Genomic DNA, 23,040 nt, shown 5'->3' with positions numbered 1-23,040 from the left:
AAGGTCCCCTGGCTACTCCTCATGTGGACAGACAACATGCACCACTGCCGCCGGTGGAAGGTCCCCTGGCTACTCCTCGTGTACAGACAACATGCACCACTGCCGCTGGTGGAAGGTCCCCGGGCTACTCCTCATGTGGACAGACAACATGCACCACTGCTGCCGGTGGAAGGTCCCCTGGCTACTCCTCGTGTACAGACAACATGCACCACTGCCGCTGGTGGAAGGTCCCCGGGCTACTCCTCATGTGTACAGACAACATGCACCACTGCTGCCGGTGGAAGGTCCCCTGGCTACTCCTCATATGGACAGACAACATGCACCACTGCTGCCAGTGGAAGGTCCCCTGGCTACTCATGTGGACAGACAACATGCACCACTGCCGCCGGTGGAAGGTCCCCTGGCTACTCATGTGGACAGACAACATGCACCACTGCCGCCGGTGGAAGGTCCCCTGGCTACTCCTCGTGTACAGACAACATGTACCACTGCCGCCAGTGGAAGGTCCCCTGGCTACTCCTCGTGTACAGACAACATGCACCACTGCCGCCGGTGGAAGGTCCCCTGGCTACTCCTCATGTGGACAGACAACATGTACCACTGCCGCTGGTGGAAGGTCCCCTGGCTACTCCTCGTGTACAGACAACATGCACCACTGCCGCCGGTGGAAGGTCCCCTGGCTACTCCTCATGTGTACAGAGAGCCTCCTGGCTGGTCCTGCACCATGACTGTGGAATTTATATTTTTTAGATATTTTTTTTACTAAAAGCCTAGGCAAGTCTAGATCAAACTAACCAAGTCTAGTTTGCTTGATTCCACATTAGAAAACAGAAGAGGAAAGGTTCTTTCAAAGAAAAAAGTAAAAAATATTTAAGACATGTTTTCATTGACTAAGTGTTAGTCTACCTCCTGGCTTTGCTTCAGGTCATAATGGTGGCACTGGCTTCATAAAGAAGGGCATGGCTGGAAATATGGCACTCTGGTGTGAGAATCATCTTATTTCGTATCTCATACAATCATTGAGTCAGAAGGTGGCCCTAATGCTGCCATAATGCTGTGAGGAGTAGGCGCCTGGAATTACCATACTTGTGAAAAGATCATTGTATTTCTTATCGTCAACAATCATTGCGTCCCTCCATCAGCCAGAATGGTGGTGATCATTTTCTGAGAAGATGCCTTGAATTACTACATTCTGTTGCTCTGATCATCTTATTTTTTATCTCCAGGGTTCAGAGAAAAGGCCAGCTTCTCGCCTCAGGTGTCCACATAGAACCGGATAAACATTTTCATGGACTATTTCTGTGAACTCTTCAAAAGACGGACTATGAATAGTTACCTTCTGAAGATCAGTGATCAGTAGTGTGTGTGAGTGGTGGGTGAGTGAGTGAGTGAGTGAGTGAGTGAGTGAGTGAGTGAGTGAGTGAGTGAGTGAGAGTGAGTGAGTGCGAGTGAGAGTGAGAGTGAGTGAGTGAGTGAGTGTAAAACCACCTTCAGTATTTTATTCATATCACAGCATGTCATGGTAATGATAGAGAAAAGACCATGTGACACAGGTGCGAGACATTTGCCACTTTGTTGAAACCCACAAACATAAGGAATGGCTCTGACAAACCAGGGATGATGAACAGGGCCAGGTGGGATTCAAATCAGCATCCTGAAGTTCCTGGCAGCAAAGGGCACAGAAACTTGAAGAAGCCAGTTGTGTCCACCCGGCTTATACCACTACTTACAGATACTTCGGGTATCCATAGAGTAGCGATATTGCAGGAATTCATTGTAATTCATGTAATGATATATCTTACCACATGTAGTCTGCATAACATGACATTTTTTAAACTTATTTGATGCCGAACAGAAATTATTTGTACATTTTGATTTGAAGACAAATGCCAGACATGAGAACAGCAAAACTGGTTTTAGGAGGAACATTTCCAATCTAGTTGGGTTTGGGTTTGGGTTTGGGTTTGCCCCCCCAAAGAAAATTTTAAAAACAAGAATTAAAAAAAGTGCATTTAACATGATTCTGAAAGGAAAAATCCCGGAATTCTGGGAATCCGAGGAAAATTCTCATGTCTGAAAAGCTAACTAAAACAGTCTGAACTAATATCTATTTAATGTTGATAACTGCTGCCAGGCTGAATTGTGTCATGTGATAGTCACATACATGAAACTTCTTTCAATATGGGGTTTTACGCCACTGTTAGCAATATTCCAGCAATATCACAGCGGGGGACACCAGAAATGGGCTTCACACATTATACCCATGTCGGGAATCGAACCTGGGTCTTCAGCGTGACGAGTGAACGCTTTAACCACTAGGCTACCCGACCACCCCTGTTCGCATATGGTTTCCTGCCAGTGCTGGCCGAGATCCTATAGGATGATCCTGAGTGTTGCAGTAACTGGACACCTAGAGACGTAGCAGTGTTATTTCTAAAGGACACTCACATCTACAATGCTTACTTTCCTCCCAAGCCAAGTTTGTTGAAAAAACACTTAAAAGAAACTGTAATATCATCGTACGTAAAAACACAAAGAACTAACAGCAAGGTGAATAAAGGTTCTGAGGCCAAAGGAACCAGACTTGGCCAAAATACTGGTGCAATCATGCCACATAGTTGTCTATCTGGTAAAACGTTCCTGCACTTACCCTTTTCTCCCCCAGGTTGAGAACTTTGGTGTGCAGCTGCCTTGTGTATGTCTTCGACCAGTCAATAGGAAGGATGTTGCCAAAATTCCCTGTTATAGTCCACCACATTCTGGAAAGATAACACACGTTTCAGACCAAACAACATATGATAAAGTCACATAAGCAAGTGCATGAGATAAATCTTGTATCAAACAAGCACAGGTATATTGTCAAATGTCACATCAACCTACGACAAGACAAGCGTGGAAAGTCACTGAAAACATTCAAAGCAAAGATCTTTCAGACAGGTTATTCATTTCATGTGCTAGCCATATGAGCCTTCACAATGATTGAAGACAGCTTACCGATCTTTCTTTTTTAAGTGTTTCCTAAGTGTAAAGAATCTGTATAATGTCCTCAAATCCCTGGGCCAATTGAAAGTTGTAGCTGGTCAAAATGAATCCACTTCCAGGGGAAATCGATTTTCATTTTCATTCTTTCTTAATAGTATTTGGCTCACTTACAGGAACTTGCCAGACAAATTACCTCAAGTTAATGACTTCCATATTCATCAATGTGTCATTTCCTGCACTAAATGAAGTACAAGACTGTGTCACACACCCCCAAACTACCTGCTTCTAGTTCCTCCATGAAAGACTGAGCATTATACATATTCAATTCTGTTGAATTCATGAGCATGCCTGAGAGCATCTGAATTTTGTCTTAAACTTGTGACCTGTGTTACTTTTGTATCAACATTTAATGAGCAGGGCCCTGTTGCAGAGAACGATCTTAGCGCAAAGATGATCGTAAACCCCATACTTTAACATTGACTTATGGTAGTCACAGTACAAAGATTGTTTTGTGGAACGGGCCTTGGGCCGAGTTTAGTGCTGTGACTGTTAAACTGGTGGATACGACAATCAAAGCACTACAATCATGTTGCTGAACATGGCCCAGGAACTGAACATCTGCTTTCCGGTTGTTGATTCTGTTAAAGCATTCTGTTCTTTTCTTTTGCTAGGCGACAAAGATACTTTTTTTCCATCAATAATGCAAAAAGGAAATGATTTACACCACAGTCAACAATATTCCAGGTAGTTGAGTCTGGTACAGGCAAACCAGTGGTTGAAATCATGAATACATTGTAAGCACTTTCAGTTCCCTCTTGTTACAAGCATGTGGTGGGGTGATCTAGTCTAACCAAGAAAGGTGCAACAGGAATAAATATCCGACAAACATTACATGTCATATTGTGCTGGCACAGGGTCTTGTGCAGTGGGCACTGTTCCACAAAGCGATCTTAGCGCTATGACTATCGTAAGCCAGTGTTTAATTACGGGAGTTACGATCACCTTAGCGCTAAGATGGCTTTGTGGAACCGGGCCCAGGTCACAAATTAGGTGAAGCTAAACAACTGGATGGATGACCGTGGTCAGCAGCTTGGCTCCTGAGAGTTTCTAGGGCTTCGGTCTTGCTACACACTGAAGCAGATGTGACACATGTGATGTCTCTTTGAGCAAGTGACTTTGTTTGAAAGGGGCCTCTGGTCACTCAGCAGTGAATGGGTACCCAGTAGGATGAGATGGCAATGTTGTTGTTAACCTTCTAGTGCCTCACAGGCAGCTTGGGATTATTCCCCGGGAAGCTGATGAACACGGATCCATTGACCGAGGTAATAATGCGCTTTGAGCATGATATTCAGCATGGAAAAAGCGCCATACAAATGGACAATTATCATCATCATCAAGATTATTATTATTATTATTATTATCCTATATTTTTAAAGACTTAAAACTAACAATATGTAATCTGTGCACATAACGCTACATTTAATACAACTCCATCAAATATTGTTAGTCCATAAACTGTTAACACAAACTATCTGAAAAATGTTTTATTTTTCCAAGACTTATTTCCATCCTGCCTATGAGTCAGCCAGCGGAAACTGTCATCACAAATAGACCTTCCATGAATATCAAACACTACTTCATCCAAAGACTCAGATCCGTGGCACTAAAATACCTCCTATACTCTCCTCTTGCCCAAACCATTACCATAATTACTTATCAACATTACACGACTGCATGTCTCACACAAACATCAAAGTCTTACATCATGAAACACGGCAAGCACCTGCTAATGTCACAAATCCTTTGATAGTGCAGCCCAATCCATGTGGTATCAAGCACAAGGACAGCAGCAGATTGGAGCCACCATTGATGCCAAGGAGCTGCCACCAGAGCCTGCAAGTCCTTACAACTCAGTGTATTTACTTAATTAGTCACCAAGCTAATGGCTGGCCTCTGGCTAGTGACACCATGATAACCTGATGGACTGTGTTCATCAGTCGAAATTCGATACAATGGCTAGGTCATATTACTCAGTCGCCCTACAATACATACAAATAGGGGAAATATTCGGTGTACATTATTTCTTATTACATATGTCCTTCTCAAACATGCCATCTTTTACAATGTCACAATACATTACCTCCATTAAAAACAGACATGACCCATGTATCTTAAATATTATTTTTGAAAATAATCAGAGATTCATCTAAAGATTCAAAACTAAGAGCTCCTGGCAGGCAATTTGGAAACAGAAAATAGGTATTTTGCTCAAAATTGGGACCTTTTTTATATATTAAAGTTCATTTTTTCCTAAATTCAGACGTGTTTCATCATTGTAATTTGACATTGCATTCAATGCAATAACATAAAGCTAAGCATTAAAACCTATTCCTATTTAGTGGTCTTGTTATCAGTGAAATACAGGTTAAGTCTACAATGCAATAAAATTAGTTTTTAGTTATATAAATGAATTGGGAAATTTATATTTCCAATCTGTGATCTTTTAATGACATTTGCTGAGTATCGTCCTCCCAGCAGGTCTAGATAAATCCCTGATAATTCTATAAATATTATTTCTCAAGTAACTTATAAACTGAATGATTATATGCCTAATTAAATTTATCATGACAGAAAATGCAAGCAGATGAAAATGTACATCCCTGTGGGAAATCACACCTATGTCTTCAGTTTGACAAGCCAATACTCTAACCACAAGACTAACCCATCACCCCTTTCTCCACAAAACTGTTGTACATTGGCAATAGAACTGAAAACTCCAGAACTCTGACCACTCAAATGTTAGAAAGATGTGTATTTTACATCACAGGTTGTCTGAATTTATAATTTACATAAAACCATTTGAAGCTCACAAGGTTCATCTTCAGCCTAACTACCAGTAAAAGTACAACAAAAATCATATTGAAAGGATAAGATGTTTTTAGTAAATGCCTCTGCTAATCCCAATATGGCCCCCCTCATTCGTTACCACTCGCCTCTTTCCGTAACCTGCAAGAAGACTCGTCCCCATATTGATGAATGTTGTGTTCAAAAATACGACAAACCAATCAGAATGTGATCATGATTTCAAGTTCTTCGTTAAAGAATCCCTCAGAAATAATTTTTTGATTTTACATGTGTCCTGCATATAAAAATATACCCAAGACACAGTTAAATATGTTCAATCATACTGTATAAGTCTGCACGTCCCGATGTGCTTTAAATTGCATCTGAAATACATATAATATATGGGGAAATATATGTGTACCATTATGCAACGAGTTGACAATTGTTTTATGTATGCCCATTTGCGCTAAGACAGAACCTGGGCGCAAAAATGGCCATGAGGGGGCACTAGTCGCTATTCGGCTTGTCCCGGAATTAAAACGAGTTGGTCACGAATGAAGTGATCTTGTTCTGATTACCCAGCTGATTGTAATTTAAAGGTGAGACCGTACATTTTTTATTTAATGTTTCACAGATTTATTCCAGCTTTTCCACACAAGGTCGGTCGAAGTAAAACTAAAATTAAATGTCAATCATAAATGTATATGAAGGTCATTCTGCCGTGGAGTTAAAACTGCAAATGACCTCTTGAATCACTGATAGTGGACAAGGAATTTACAGATTTTTGCATTTTGCATTGGATCAGAGGGTCTATATTACTAGCAGGACATAATAAAAGTAAATATTTTATGTTTATTTTATTTTTCAGTAGGGGCAGCAGGCCTGTGAAACAAAAATAAAAATGTGTCGCCTGAGGTGAGTCATGTTCCAATAGTATTGCATGTATATACAGTGATGTGCATGCACGTGTGTGTGTTGATGGTTGTACTAGTCCAGACATTTGTCATTTCTGAAGTGCCAGCCCACTCAGATACCATGTTGCAGTATAACATGTATATCCCAGCCAGACACAGATACTGATCACCAACCATTCTTTGTCTTACCCCCGTAGGCAGGATGACAACAAATACCAGCTTTTAGTATGACCCACCTGGGGATCAAACCACAGACCTGCCGCTCTCTTGGCAGACTCTCTACCACTAGACCATGGACGCAGTCTTTTTATTCAAAGAACCGACTCACTCTCTCTGCAGCGGTACTCACTGTTTGTGGCCAAATAAAGAGCACACATACATGAAAAAATAACTGACAGCATAACAGTAGTATACATGCACTGAGGGTTGTCAGTGTAAATGTCGGATATTGAGTGAGTGAGTGAGTGAGTGAGTGAGTGAGTCAAAATTTTACGTCACATCAGCAATATTTGAGGAATACCGTAACGAGACAAAAGCATACATTAATAACAAATATATTTAGAGTGTATAAAATCCTGTCTACCGGATATTGATGTACCAATACATTTTCAATGTTGATACTGTTACAATGTATTGATACATATTTATGAATATCAAGACTAAATTTATTATTCACTGCCACAGAAACATTTACATTATCAAGATTACCATGGTAAAGAGGGTCAATAGGAGGGCAGAAAATTCAATTTTAAACATTTAATGGATTAGCCTAGTTCATATTTAGCATAGGTTGATTAATTACAGGTATAGATTGAATTTTTTATCTATACATATATAGAATAACTAAATTTTTATAAATCTATATATATCTTGATACTTCTGAATCAATATGCAGCTGCAATCAGACACGGTTGTGTCGAAGTCGAAGGGACCTGTGTTAATACTTTGAGTTATACGAGGTTCTACACAACCGAAAATGCTGAATAAAGAAGGATTACGCAGAGACCATGCTTTTACTCCGAGACAAACGTAAGTTCGACACAACAGTGTTTCATTGTACAAATGTCTACTTGTATGCAGGAAAGATGTCAGCATGACCTCCACGAACCACCATGCTGAGAGGATAAGCTTAGCACACAGCTGATCAAGTCTACCGGTAGTTTCAGAACTATGGCCACACTTCTGCATTTCAACAACTCCAATCAATATTCAAGTAGATCCAATAGATAGCAATTCAAAAGTTGCAGGTCGAAACAGATATGACAATCCACAGGAATGGCGACAATGAATACTTCAGAACAATATGGACAATCTTCCACAAGTGATGCATATATTAACAATACAGAATAAACTTTCCTGAAAACATCAGCCTAATTCTGTCACAATTACAACAAATCAATAGAACGATGACATCAGAACATGATTCCAGGGAAAGATATCCTGTATACATCTGAGGCTATCCAAGCAACTCCTAAGTCAACATGATAAGCAGAAGTATAGAAAATCGTTACTGCTTCCTGATTCCACAGTATATATATATGAGTGCAGTGAAGTTTGAACCAACTGGTCCCCGAGGAATACCATGTGCACCTACTGCTCCATGATGTCAGCAGGAATCTGATCAATGGATGACGCCATCAATGCAACAAAAGCATGGAATGATTCACACTATATAACCTCCATGTAGACCTGCCCACTCACAGCTATGATAACCTAAGATATATTGATGGACAACTATAAAGGATCACCCATCAATGTTGAAGAATATTTTCGTTAACATACAGAGTTAATATTGTTATTCTGCTATGATTTTGAAGATTGGTTGATTCTGATTGCTTAAAAAGAGGTATCCTGTTTCCTACTTATACCTCTTTTAAATTGAGCATTTTCACACAAAAAATGTGAGTATGATAATATCCATCTATCGACAGCTTACGTATTGATGCATATAACAATGGCTGCCAGCAACCCATTAGAATATTGTATACTTTCGATATCAGAACAGCTTATCAAACATGATGAACAATTCAGTAAAACACACACGATTCAGTAAAACACACACAATTCAGTAAAACACACAATTCAGTAAAACACACAATTCAGTAAAACACACACGATTCAGTAAAACACACACGATTCAGTAAAACACACACAATTCAGTAAAACACACACAATTCAGTAAAACACACACAATTCAGTAAAACACACGATTCAGTAAAACACACACAATTCAGTAAAACACACACAATTCAGTAAAACACACACAATTCAGTAAAACACACACAATTCAGTAAAACACACAATTCAGTAAAACACACACTAACCACTGTGTGAAGGCCACGCAATCATCAGTCACAAACATGAGTAGTCTCACTCGTGTTGTAATCATTCTGGACTAAAAACATTAGTGATCATATTGGTATGTTTACAACAGGAAATGGTTGTGCCAGTATGCTTATTTCAATCAGAAATCATTATTGAATGATTAATATTTAACATAACTACAGATCGCGATTGTCATCTGGGTTTGTGCAATTTGTAAATAGCACTGCAGGGTTTATTCTAAACTAACATTTAGTCTCTGAAATCTTATATTACACAATATCCTTCTTGACTCTAAAAATATATAAAAATTCCCTATGCTGATTTCATGTGTGGAATAGAGCTAGCTCGGGCTGGCTAGACTTGCTTTTGTATGCGTTTCTAGATTTGTATTTTTTTTCATAAAATAAATATATTCCACGGTCATGGTGCAGGACTAGGTTAATTCTAGGGTGCTTTGTGCTTTTAGCCTCTAAATTTGAAAAAAGGCCCACATTTTCAAGGACAATGCGGCATTTTAGCATTGTGCTGAATGGGCAAGTGTTGGTGTACCTTTTGAATATTTAAAATGTTGAGATATAGGGCCCATGTCAGAAAATTGCTGGAGTGAACCCTGGCACTGTCACAGTAAACAACTATGCTGGCCGCCACGGACAGCAATGAGTAATGGACACAAGGTTCGGGTTCTCAAGTTCAGCCAGATTGAAGCCTCATCATGATAACATATCGAAGCCTTTATAAAGGGCAATTTCTACTAGTCCTTATGATACCTTCACTATTGGGCAGTTTGGAAAGGACTACAGGACTGGTAGGACTGGGATGATACACCAACTGTACGATCCGATGCGTATCACGATACCTTGGTCATGATCCAATATGTATCACAATACTTGCGAGTGCCCTTAACTGTGGTGCGTAAACCATCTGTTTCACAGACAGGATGGCCAAATACCTGGCACACTGATGATTTACAGTTGGCAGCGAAATATGATGAAAATATTTACGTTTTCATGACTAATTTTCACTACTAATTAGCATTGGGTGTAACAGTTTCTAAAAAAAATAATATTTAAGGTAAGAATCAATATTTTTTAGTTAGTGTGCAACTGGGATCAATCCTCGAAATGACTTGATTGAGTTGAAACAGTACAAATATGCAAATGGTCGCACTGAAATTAAAGAGGGTTATTTGACAACTTCTTTTCGAAAAACTGTGTGTTTAAAACCATTATTTTGTACTAGTCAAGACTATGAATATTTTTAATCTTGAACTTTAGAAATATTTGTTTCATTTACAACTAGTTGTGACACTTTTTGGAATATTCTAAGATAGCGTACCTTTGTAAATATGTGTCATTACGTGTTCAAAGAGAGCATCGTTTTCAAAGCACTCATGCCGTATGGCGCTCGGATCCAAATTAACATAACAGGTATTTCATCCACAGTGGGATTACATCAAATTTCATCTCCTAAGCACTAAGTCAGTAATACTCAAGCCATATCACAACATTAGTTCTAACCCTAATAACAAAAACTGAGAAACTCTTAATTCCAATTTGGGGAGTTTTACTGACATTTGCTGCAGACTTGGGGATGTATGTGGGCATCTGGCAGGTCTAGGTCTATCTCTACTGTGTTTCCTAACAATCTTTGCTTATCTACAGCTGACCGAAGTATTTCATGTCACGTGTCTGTGTCGTCCTGTTCCCTTAGTTCTCCAAAAGTCCACATCAATTTTTAGACTAAATGCTAAAATAGAATAAATGCTGTATAAAACGTTGTATAAATATTGTGAAGAAAAGGGAACTTCTGTTAGGTTCATTAAATGTTCATTGATTGTGTGGGTGCTACATCCTGATTGGGCATGAATTATTCAGCATGTTTCTTGTTGTATAACCACATCCTTCCAATCAACTTCAAGGTCCTTACACAAGACGACGTGAACAAAACCTGCGGCTCAACGACAGGAAAATAATCGATTCTTTATGAAAATAGCAACTAACTGAAATATTTGACAGAATATGAATGTCAAATTGAGCATCTTATTTGTGGAGTTCAATATTTTTGAAAGCGTGCCAAAAATAAATGTAAATTTTAATCATTTCTTGCCCATTTGGATGGACAGGGTGATCCAACAAACAAAATGATAATGGCTTTGTAGTCTGCTAGTCCAGTGCCTGAATCTTGTACACAATTCTGTTAGGTCTAGTAATAAGTAGGTACTATTAGTCAAATAACATCAAAATCAACAGAAAATGATGCTTATAGCCAAGTTCAGGCTAGTAGAAAAGTTTTGGTACAGACTGCTTTGCCACACTGACCTTAAAACAGGCTAACGTTCCATAGATAGATCCATAGTTATCATGAAAATCTGTAATGGTGATGCAAATCTGGACAGCTAATCCCTGAGACAACTAGGCTACCATAAGACAACTAGGCTACTGTAAGAACCTTTTGACACAATCATGGAAATATCACAAGACAAAATGTTCACACATAACAAAGTCTACTAAAATGAGAAAATGGCTCATCTCCCCTGGAGAGGTAAGACTATTCTTGACATGACAGTTGATTGAGATAATTCACTTCCCATCAGTCAGTGTCACTCACTTTATGAAAACATCACAGATCAGATTTTGATCAATCATAAAAGACTTATAGACGCACAGCAAACATGAAATTAGATCTGTGCAGCAGAAAAAAAATCCAAAATGGCCGACGATCTTTGGCTTTGTAATTTAGGGGGACAATTGATGGCATTTTATTCACTGCAATAGTATCGTGGTAGTTAAAACACTATTGCTACAGTATAGTGATAGTTGTTAAAACACCATTGTGACAGTATTCTGGGCAGTCTTACCTTCTAAAAGAACAGATTAACCGGATCTTATCAACACAGTGTCAAATCCCACACAGCAGCCATTCTCCAAATTTACATGACTGCTTAAGAACGTATTGGAGATTTACGAGAAATACTTTTTATTATAATTGAGGAAATATATTCTGACTCTAAGCGAATGGCAACGTATGAATCAGTGACGGTCATGTATATGTTTTCAGTTTTAGAACAATCAAAACTAACAATAGTAAAGTATGGTATTAATGTCAACTTGTTTTTGGAGTGTTTCCAATGAACCCATAGACAACCACAAGGTACCAATAGTTGGAGCAATAACTACACCCCCATTTGTGAGTTACACACTCGAAAAAGTGTCTACAGTTGCAGACTTAGATTTAAATTTGGCAAGTTTAGAGGTTTGGCAAGATTTGAGTGAGTGAGTGAGTGAGTTTGATTTTACGCTGCTTTTAGCAATATTCCAGCAGTATCACGGCGGGGGACACCAGAAATGGGCTTCACACATTGTACCCATGACGGGAATCGAACACGGGTCTTCGGCGTGATGAGCGAACGCTTTAGCCACTGGGCTACCAGACCGACCCTCCAAGATTTGAAATATAGCAATGAAATAATAGGCCCTAGGACCCCTTAATTTGTAAGACAGTGCGCAGAATATAACAAGACAACATCCCTAAAAGTTTGAAAACAGGAAAGAGTTGTGCTCTACCTCGGTAAATACAAGCCAATTATTTTGGTCCACTGTGTTAATCTGAATCTGTAATTTATACAGATTCATTAATGCGAGACTAATCTGAAACAGCCTATAGTAAGTAGCATGCTAATTGATGAGGATGTGCACACAAGTGATCTGCACCTCCAATGTCATTGTGACAGCCATAAAGACTGAAATAGACACCAATCAATGTAGATGTGTCTGTGATGTACATGTCACTGTATAGCATGCAGCCATGTTCACAGTCTTACTTCTGCCAGTGTTGTTATCTTCGAGCCTTCATAGATGTATGTCTAGTTTACTGATATCATCTAACATAATGTGGTTAAAGGGACAGGTATGAGCTCCACTGATGTGATTACTGGTACATAATTAACTCGTATCAGACATTTCTTTGCATGTCTGCTAGAGATCATGATGTGATGTTTGAATTGTGGAACTGACCTATACTTTAGCTGCTTCTGACCTTGACTTTGGTTACAGGTCCCTACCTGAACCCCTCAAATTATCACCCAGAATCCCTTCCCATCTAAGTTGTATCTAAACTTGTGATTAGAGTCCTAATGATAATGATTCACCAATACTATGACGTCATCGATACTTAGGAACAGACGGTACTTGAACATGCTATAAGTAGGCAGTAGCATAGCACCACCTGTAAACATGGAGGAACACAAGGACGCGGTAATAGTTGATGCACCTGCTGCATTTAAGTCTTCAGTATGGGCAAATTTTGGGTTTGATAAGTCGTCAAACAGAAAAAGGGTTGTGAAATAGATGAAGTAAGAGGTTAACAGTTTATTTGTTATGGTGTCAATATCGTGATATATGTATATCATAAAACAAGATCTCATACGATACCAGGCTCTACTTGTGATGTAAAATTACGTTTTTGGCCAGTTTTCAGTTACTGTAACCTCTGACCTGCATAGTATTGTCGTATAGCTGGAATACTGCTGTGTGTGGCGTTAAACAACAAACAAACAAACAAAAACAATAGTATTGGCAGAGTTTGGAGCTTAAAGAACTTAAAAACCAAACTTTATTCAAACTGAAGAAATATATTCTTATCCAAATACCAAACTGAACAGGCCAGGAGACAGTGGGCACATCAGCTCAAACTATTCATCATACATCAAACATTTTTGGGCAATGTTTGGTTTGTTTGTTGTTTAACGCCGCACTCAGCAATATTCCAGCTATATGACAGCGGTCTGTAAATAATCAAGTCTGGACCAGACAATCAAGTGATTGACATCATGAGCATCAATCCACGCAATTGGGATCGATGACATGCATCAACCAAGTCAGCGAGTCTGACCACCCGATCCCCTTAGTCGCCTCTTACGACAAGCATACTTGCCTTTAATAGCAAACATGGGTTGCTGAAGACCTATTCTACCCCGGATCTTCACGGGTCTTTTTGGGGCAATGGATTAGCCAAGTGGCTAAGGCACTGTCAAGCTTAAGACAAGGGTTCGATTCACCACATGGGTACAATATCTGAAGTCTGGTTTTCCAAAGCCTTGATATGGCTAAAAGCAGCATAAAACATTACTCACTCACTCACTCACTCAAACATTTACAAATAGCATTTTATAGAAAGTTTAGAGATAGCAGACAGAACTCTCACACATTAAAAGTAAATGGAACTTAAAACAACTATTCTTATCTGCGGACAAGACAACCATGCATGATTTTCAATTATATTTTATGTGTTAAATTCCTGACAGACTGAGAGATCAAGGGGAAGAATAGGATTTATCATCCCAAACTGGCTCCCACAGGAGATATGGTTTGGGTGAGATCAAGGGATATCTACACTGTAGATATCGCTGCAATGAAATTGCATCACAATGCTTTGCAGACCATTGTGACATCATTGGTTACCACGACGCCACAATCAAATGACATTTGCTACTGAAGATGTTAGCAGAACTTTTTACACTTAAGACACTGCTTATTACTGTCTACAACACTCGTTTATAAAAGTGGAAAAACTCCTCAGCACGCCTCAGAGTTTTCCAATTTTATCAACTTGTGTTGATATATTTGATGTCAAAAGACACAATTTATTTATCTCCATTATTTGTTTTTCATCTCCTAATTAGCTAATCAATAGCAGTAACGAGGAAATCATGTAAGAACCAAACATGCGTTGGTATTGACAATATATCTTATGCTTCCAGGCCATGTTGTGTAAGACGATCGATGTCTATATTCCATGAATACATGCACGTGTACATGACTGATCTGACTCCATAAACAGCCCTACTGATAGTGTCTGTCAATGAAAGATTAAATACATTTCCCTCTTTTCAGATCAATAGTGCTACAGAAGGCTGTACAGACATGGCTGTCTCAGACAGCTGGACACAGAGCTCCAGATAAGCCGCGTATCTGCGTGAAATACGCATCAGAAATGCAGAAATACGCAGTAAAATATAATCCAAGCGTATCAAATACGCAACGAACATTACTGATACGCTACAAAAATAAAATGTGTGCGTATTATCAAAATATTGTGAAGTAACCCTGCGTATTCGATTAGCAAATCAGCAACTTATTTTGAAATTATAAACGGGCATTCCGTCAACCTTGCCAAACTCCACGATGACAGTCACATCATGATCATTTGCCATCACACTATGGTGGAGAAGTATCGTGGTATTTTTGAGTCCTATAAAGCTCTCAAACCCACATAACACCAGTTTGCAGGGACTAGATGAATAGTGTTTTTAAATATCTAACTTAAATACCCACATGTGTAAAAACTAGTGGGTAACCGAAATTTGAAATACGCAGATAGAATTACTGATACCCAATGATTTTAAAATGCATGGGTAAAATACCCACAACACCAAAAGCTTATCTGGAGCTCTGTGGACAAATGATCCTTCCCCTTGCATTGCGTGTTGTAATGTATTCAAATCAGCGGTAGAAACTAACAGTTTCAGTCCACTAGTCCTTATAATGATAACATATAGCAAAACCCTTAAAAATGGCAATTTTCTACTAGTCCTTATGATACCTTAACTATTGGGCAGTTTGGCAAGAATTACAGGACTAGTGTCAATTTCTAAAACTGCAAATATGTAACAGTCCCCGATAGTCTGCATTCTTAAAAAAAACTAGGCCTTGAACTCTCTCCCTATCAGAAGAAGTACAAATGTTTATTTGAATATTCTTTGTTGTTTAGTTCAGTGTCACCTGATAATAAGAGCTATATTTTGTGTAGCAAGTTTTCCCAGAAAACTGTATGATATTTTTTTTCCTTTTTGTTTTTTAACATCACACTCAGCATTATTCCATCCATATGGCAGCCTGTAAAGAAATTAGTCTGGACCTGACAATCAAGTGATTGATATCATCAGTAACAGGGGCGGTCGGGGAGCCTAGTGGTTAAAGCCTTCGCTCGTCACGCCAAGGAGAGAATGGAGGAGACAATGGGGAAATCAGAAGTAAGGAAAGAAATGTTAATAGATTCATGCTTGAGACTAGTTGTGAAAGTACATATTGCAAGAATTTGTGGCAACATTGAACTTCATATAGGCATCACAATGAGAATTACATTTACATATACCATGTACGATTTGGCGTAGCGTGTTGTCATTTCACATGACATAGGTGTAAGGTCAAATGTTGTGTGATCCACTCAACCTACCACCTTCAACAAGGAATCAATAAGAAATCTATGATGGAGACATGCGGAGATCAGTTAACAATATAAAAATCTTCATCCAGCGTAATTTAAACATGACCATTTCAAACCTACTTCTAAATCCCCATGTTGGGATGGAAACCAACAGTGCTTGAAGTGGAGCACATATGCCATCTATTGTGTGGTATTGATCTCTTGGCAGTGAGGGAAGGAGATGGTGTAGGGAAGAAAGGGAGGGGAAGGAAGGATGGGAGAAAGGGATGAGGGGAAGGAAGGATGGGAGGAGTGATTTTCATTGGTTTGTTGTTTAACACCGCACTCAGCAATATTCCGGCATCTGTAAATAATCGAGTCTGGTCCAGACAATCCAGTGATTGATATCATGAGCATCTATCCACGCAATATGGGATCGATGACATGCATCAACCAAGTCAGCGAGCCTGACCACCCGATCCCGTTAGTCGCCTTTTACGACAAGCATAGTTGCCTTTTATGGCATGCATGGGTTGCTGAAGACCTATTCTACCACGGATCTTCACAGGTCTGGGAGGAGTGAAGTGAGGCAGTGAGGGAGGTAGGGATGGAAGGGAGAGAGATGAATGATGGAGGTAGTATATGTGACATCTATGTGATAGTATATGTGACATAAGGGAAGAAGGTTTTTTTGGAATGTCAGTTGTCCATCTGGTCAGTGCGGCTGTGTGTGCACATACATGTCTTGTTATCAAATATATAAGCGAATAAACAACCTTAAGACTCAAGATATCATGGGGCATATTCCGATCTGGAAGGGTTGATGGACGGAGTGATGGAAAGGAAGAAGACTGGAACGGAAGAAAAGATGGAGGGGTGAGCATGGTGGGGGATGGAGTGATGGGGAAGGAAAGGTACTGGTATCGAAGGAACAGAAGAAAGGAAGGAAGGATGAGGAAGGAAAGAGATGAGGAATGGAGTGAAGGGGAAGCTTAAGATTGGGGATGGGAGGATGGGGGGTGGAGATCAGTATGCAGGTGAACATTCCACATGTACAGGAGCTGTTGGATATACACATTTACAGTTGACATTTGCAGTTGATCAGGGGTTCATCAAATCCTCCTCAGGTTCTAATTTAACAAAGGTCAGCTAGTGCTAGACCATCAAAATTCAAGAAGGACTAGCGACATTTCTTTGTAGACTACCACTTTCACCATTCAATATGGCAAATCTATCTGTGGAATAGAGGAAATACAATTGTCTAACCCTGCTATGTATTGTTGTGATGCTGAACGACAAGGCTGGGCTAGTACTAGTCATGAGCAAGACTGGAATAGAGACAGCAGAAGGTAATAGCCCTGATCATAAACTACTTCCTCTGTGTGACTGTACGCTGCTCATGTACCATCCTGACCTCTAATTCAAACAAAGCTTTGTCAAATAATGGATAGCGTTTCAGTGTAATAAACCAATCCGATAAACTTGGTATCACCATGATCACAATTCAATATATATGCAAATGAGGTCATGTAGAAAGGAACTACTTTTAATAACCTCCATTCATTAATAGCATGCCTTGCCCTATGAACTATTTGATAACATTCCCAAATTGTTAGGCAGGGGCTTCCTGATACGAGTGAGTAACAAACATGCCTGCAAATCATTAGTGCACTATATCATAATGACCTGGCTTACCCAGGCTTTGTATTCTTACACGTTTCCTGAAGTAATCTTAGTAAAAGAGTGAGTGAGTATGGTCTTACACCGCTTTTAGTAATATTCCAGCAATATCACGGTTGGGGGACACCAGAAATTGGCATCACACATTGTACTCATGTGGGGAATCGAACCCGGGTCTTCGGTGTCACGAGCAAACGCATTAACCACTAGCCTACCTTAGTGAAAGAAAATGTGCCTCAAACTTTAATTATTTTTAGAATGACATTATATGACAAAGAGATTATTACCCTCATGTAATATGAACATCATATATCACTCCAGGAAGATGTGATCATGTCTACTGTGTAGTCTCACATCTAGAAGCAAGGGAATACCTTGTCATGTACATATAAACTTTAAACACTCTCAAGGGAAATGTGAGCATGTATCATCGTATACAGCATGATACAGTGTAGTCTAAAGTCTAGAATGGCAACATGTCATCATGTATGAATAAACCTAAAACAGACTCCAGGGAAATGTGAGCGTGTATCATCCTATACAGTCTAAAGACTAGAAGATGAGTAGTATGTCATCATGTACGTAAAAACCTTATACACTCCAGGGAGGTGGGGATAAAGCCTTGTCTGGAGTCTAGAAGCAGGGACATGTGTCATCATACACTGACACATAAGAACAGTTGCTCACATTTTATTCACGTTTTGCCCTCTCAGTTTGCGGTCTCAATCCTGTCTCAATCGTAACTGTCATCTCCCCACTTCCCAGCTCTCTGACATCGCATCCCAGACAGACATGGCAGTACCATGTACCAAGCATGTCATTGATTTACTTCGGATGTTATCACGATGCTATCACACGCACAAGGGAGATGTGTTTCTCATGATATCTTACATGTCTTGTATACAGAGCTACATTGGTTAGTTGGTTGGTTTGTTGTTTAACACCGCACTCAGGAATATTCCAGCTATGTGACAGCGGTCTGTAAAAAATCGAGTCTGGACCAGACAATCCAGTGATTAATATCATGAGCATCGATCCACGCAATTGGGATCGATGACATGCATCAACCAAGTCAGCGAGCCTGACCACCCGATCCCGTTGGTCGCCTTTTACGACAAGCATAGTCACCTTTTACGGCAAGCATGGGTTGCTGAAGACCTATTCTACCCCGGAATCTTCAGGGTCATTGACTTACTTCCGATGTTATCACGATGCTATCACACACACAAGGGAGATGTGTTTCTCATGTTATCTTACATGTATTGTATACAGAGCTACAGATAACCTGCGTATATGTGTAAAATACCCCTCAAAATATTCAAAACCCAATTACTTTCAATTTACTTGCATACAGAAATTCATGCATTAAATGAAAAACTCAAATGTATAAAAACAGCATGTGTAATACCCAATGAAGCTTTTTCAGCATGTGAACAACGGAGCAAATTTTCGAAACACAATTATGAGCTAAGTTTCTTTCTGAGTCACTTAGATTTAGAATTGTTATATACATCTAAAACCCTTTTTTTATTAAATCTCAAAATGTGTACTCATTTTGGGAAAAACCCAACAGAGTGATGACTAGATGACTGAAAAAAAATACAGGTTACCCAATAAAAAATGAAATAACCCAATTAAAATAGAAACCTTTGAGTAAAACTCAATTGCTCAAAAAGTATTCTGGAGCTCTGTGTATATACGGTAGTCTAGTGTTCAACATTTAACACATTGATTAAGGGGTCCTTGTTGTAACCCCAATATTATAAGTTCAAATTTAGGGGACCCCAGGACCTTTTTGTTTCATTTTTAATACCTGAGTCCAGAAGCCGGGTAATATGTCATCTGGTTAGGGCTGGGGCGGGTAACTCGGGTACCCGGGTCAGGTGGGTACTGAGTAGGACCAGGGCACCCACAGGACTCCCCGGATCTGTGGTTAGTCACGTGTTCTATTGTTTAATGACAAAAATTATCTTGAACTCTTTGGTTACACTACAAGTCACTAATGTTCGAATTTCTTTGTGACTGTGCAGCCATTCCTTCTGGTTTTTCATATGGTTGAATAAAGATATAACTTATTCAACTTCAGTGTATGAATAACCAGATTGATTAATACATGTATCTAAATACGTTTTGCCAGGGTTATGCTAAATATGTTCCTAATCGGACATTTTGAGACATCCCCTGAGACTTACAGTGGGTACCCGGGTAGGGTCGGGAAATAGGGGGGTGGGTACCCAGGTAGTAAATTTGGACTCATCCCAGCCCTACATCTGGTCACAATCAAGGGAGACGCTCTTATCTCTGTAGCACCGACTGAGACTCTACATGCAGACAGTGTCACACTGAACCCCTCCGTAGGTGAGGACAACCAATATACTGCCAATCTGACATTACACTGGAGGCTCACCAATATTCATGATGATAAAGAAGAGCAAAGCATCCCCTAATCAATACCTGAACAGAGACAATATGCTTCTTTATCCAGGCTACATATGCTTGTTATGTTAGGTATGAGTGAAATTCGGTATGATTGGAATTCTGCCAAGTACTGCAGTCAACACTATACCTCGGGCAAACCTGACATTGTTTCTTCTACATTAATAAACGATACCTATCCAAAAAAAATCTTAAGAATTTAAAAAAAAATTCACATTATAAACTTGAACACCATAGCTTAAACCCAATAGATCATTTAAGATTTTTCTCCACCATAACTAAAATTTGATGAAAAATTACAGTCCTTGAACAAGTTCATAGTTTCAGACAAAGCTTAAATATGGAAAATATTAGTATGGTAATCATTCATATTCAGTCATTTCAAAGCCATTTTAAATGTATAACCATAAACCCAGTCTGTGACTTTAGCCACAAGTTCAAAGCCCCAGTTTTGTCAAGTTCTGTTCGGTCTAGTAAGCTAAGCTAGTGATAGTCTAATAAAAATAACAACATCAAAATCTACAGAAAATGATGCTTTTACCCAAGTTTGATCTATTGAACTCAAAAGATTTTGGCAATGACTGCTTTGCCACACAGACCTTGAAACAGGTACAAGTACCATAATAGTTCCATTGTTCATAGGCACTGAGCATGAAACTGTTAAAATCTGAAAAGCAAATACCTCGTCTAACCAGGCTTAGACAACTCTACCAAAGTCTAGTCAAATTCTGTTCGGTCTAGAAGGCAGAGCTTGTAATAATTTAATAATAACATATAAATAGGAAAATGCTGCTTAGTTATAGCCAAGTTCAAAGCAGACTCAAACATGGGCACAGACTGTAAACATGAATACGCATTGATCAAATGTCCATGTAACCACCAAGAGAAGAACATCTTCCTACATGGCGCATCCCTCAATGACCCATTGCTGCTGGAATCCTGTTGGTCATGCTGCTGAGAAGACATACAGATAAGGGGCGGTCGGGTAGCCTAGTGGTTAAAGCGTTGGCTCGTCACGCCGAAGACCCGGGTTCGATTCCCGACATGGGTACAATGTGTGAAGCCCATTTCTGGTGTCCCCTGCCGTGATATTGCTGGAATATTGCTAAAAGCGGTGTAAAACCATACTCACTCACTCACTCACTAACATACAGATAAGGCTATGAAATCAGACCAACTCCTGCCAGCGACCAGTTACCTATCTCCACAGATCCACCATATAAAGGTCAAGACAGAGTTGTCGAGCTTGAGAACGGTGTAAGAATCTACATCGAAACATGGCTAATGCAATAAACCAGAAGTTGTTATCAATAAAGTCGGACGTTTTCTTAAGATAATGTCATCTGCTAGTGGAGCTATAATTTTATTGATAGCAAAAGCCAATTTATCCAATAACCATACCATAACCATGACAGGGACGTAAAAGAACCTGTAACATTTACTAACCCGAATAGCAATCACATATACGATGTATCCCCAAAAGCATGAAATGTTACTTACTAAGCCTTTAGAATAACTTTAACATTAGACAAACCGACTTGGGTTAGGAGGCTTCAGCTAAGTTGCAATGAAGCTGGAAGAAGATAATCATTCATGCTATTATTCAAAGGTTTAAGTCAGTCCATAGATAGAATTCCAAGTTTTAGGACTGAGTCAGTGCCCTAGAGCTGTAAACCACAGGAAACAACAGACAAGTTGGAAAGAATGTTTCCTACCATGATACACACAATGGCTTGAGGGGCTGGCGAGGAGATTTAAATTTTCTCCAAATCTAGTTGTGTTATGTAAACCACTAGCCAGAACGAACCCTGTCCTAGCTGGAATTGACACAGTGTGTTAAGGTTAGAAACCAAGTTATATTTCACTAGTCCACAAATGATCTGCTGCAGAGTTGCCATGTGACTGCAGTATTAGAAATAGGCACTAGTCCTGTAGTCCTTGCCAAATTGCCCAATAGTTAAGGTATCCTAAGGACTAATAGAAATTTGACATTTTTAAGGGTTTTGGTATATGTTATCATTATAAGGACTAGGGGAGTAAAAATGTTAGTTTCTACCCCTGCTGACTAATGGTGCAAGTGGAAATCCACAGAGAAATGTTACTGGTTCTTCCTGAAGTTTACTGGTCACAGACAAGTAATGCATATTGAACACTGACTGCCCACCCTGATGGCTCCCAAGGAAAGGTCACTGGTCCCCAACAAGCAAGAAGGACAAGGGACCTATTCATTCATATCCCTACAGAGTAAAAGCATAAACAGCTGACCAAAATCAGATTGGGGGGTTAAAACGACTTCCGAGCAGGAATAATATTGAAGACTGATCTGTATTATCGTAACCCAATTCCATGATTTGATACTTTCCCCAGGGTTTCAGGAAGATTCATTTCCTAGGACATTGACTGATTGTCATCCAGCATGTTCTAAAGATTTTCTTTCAAATTTGGTAATGACATTGAAGAAAGTTACATGTGCATAAAATCACGAAAATGTCCGTCTGCCATTTGTGTCCATCAACTGTCGCCCTGTCTGGTCCGGGTTTCATCACCTCACCTGCCTTCATAACACCCCCTAACTCACCATCTTCTTGAAGTATGCTGATTAGATCATTTCTGAGCCAAATGAAATGAAGGTGGACTGATGGTGGACTGATCCAAC

At 39.5% G+C, this 23,040-nt stretch overlaps 1 protein-coding gene across 1 annotated transcript in view; it reads right to left on the bottom strand.

The window, feature by feature from the left end:
* Nucleotides 1-23,040, bottom strand: part of LOC124146488 (fasciculation and elongation protein zeta-2-like) — an 87,920-nt gene that overhangs the window by 50,684 nt on the left and 14,196 nt on the right. The window contains exon 2 of the mRNA XM_046516801.2: nucleotides 2,651-2,759. Within this exon, the coding sequence (XP_046372757.1) occupies nucleotides 2,651-2,759 (109 nt within the window). The remainder of the gene's footprint in view (nucleotides 1-2,650; nucleotides 2,760-23,040) is intronic.

The sequence above is a fragment of the Haliotis rufescens genome, unplaced genomic scaffold (assembly GCF_023055435.1).
Source record: "Haliotis rufescens isolate VD_foot unplaced genomic scaffold, xgHalRufe1.0.p SCAF_3, whole genome shotgun sequence".
Lineage (NCBI taxonomy): Eukaryota > Metazoa > Mollusca > Gastropoda > Lepetellida > Haliotidae > Haliotis > Haliotis rufescens.
Note: the sequence above shows the minus strand (reverse complement) of the source record. Positions and strands in the feature narration are given on the sequence as shown.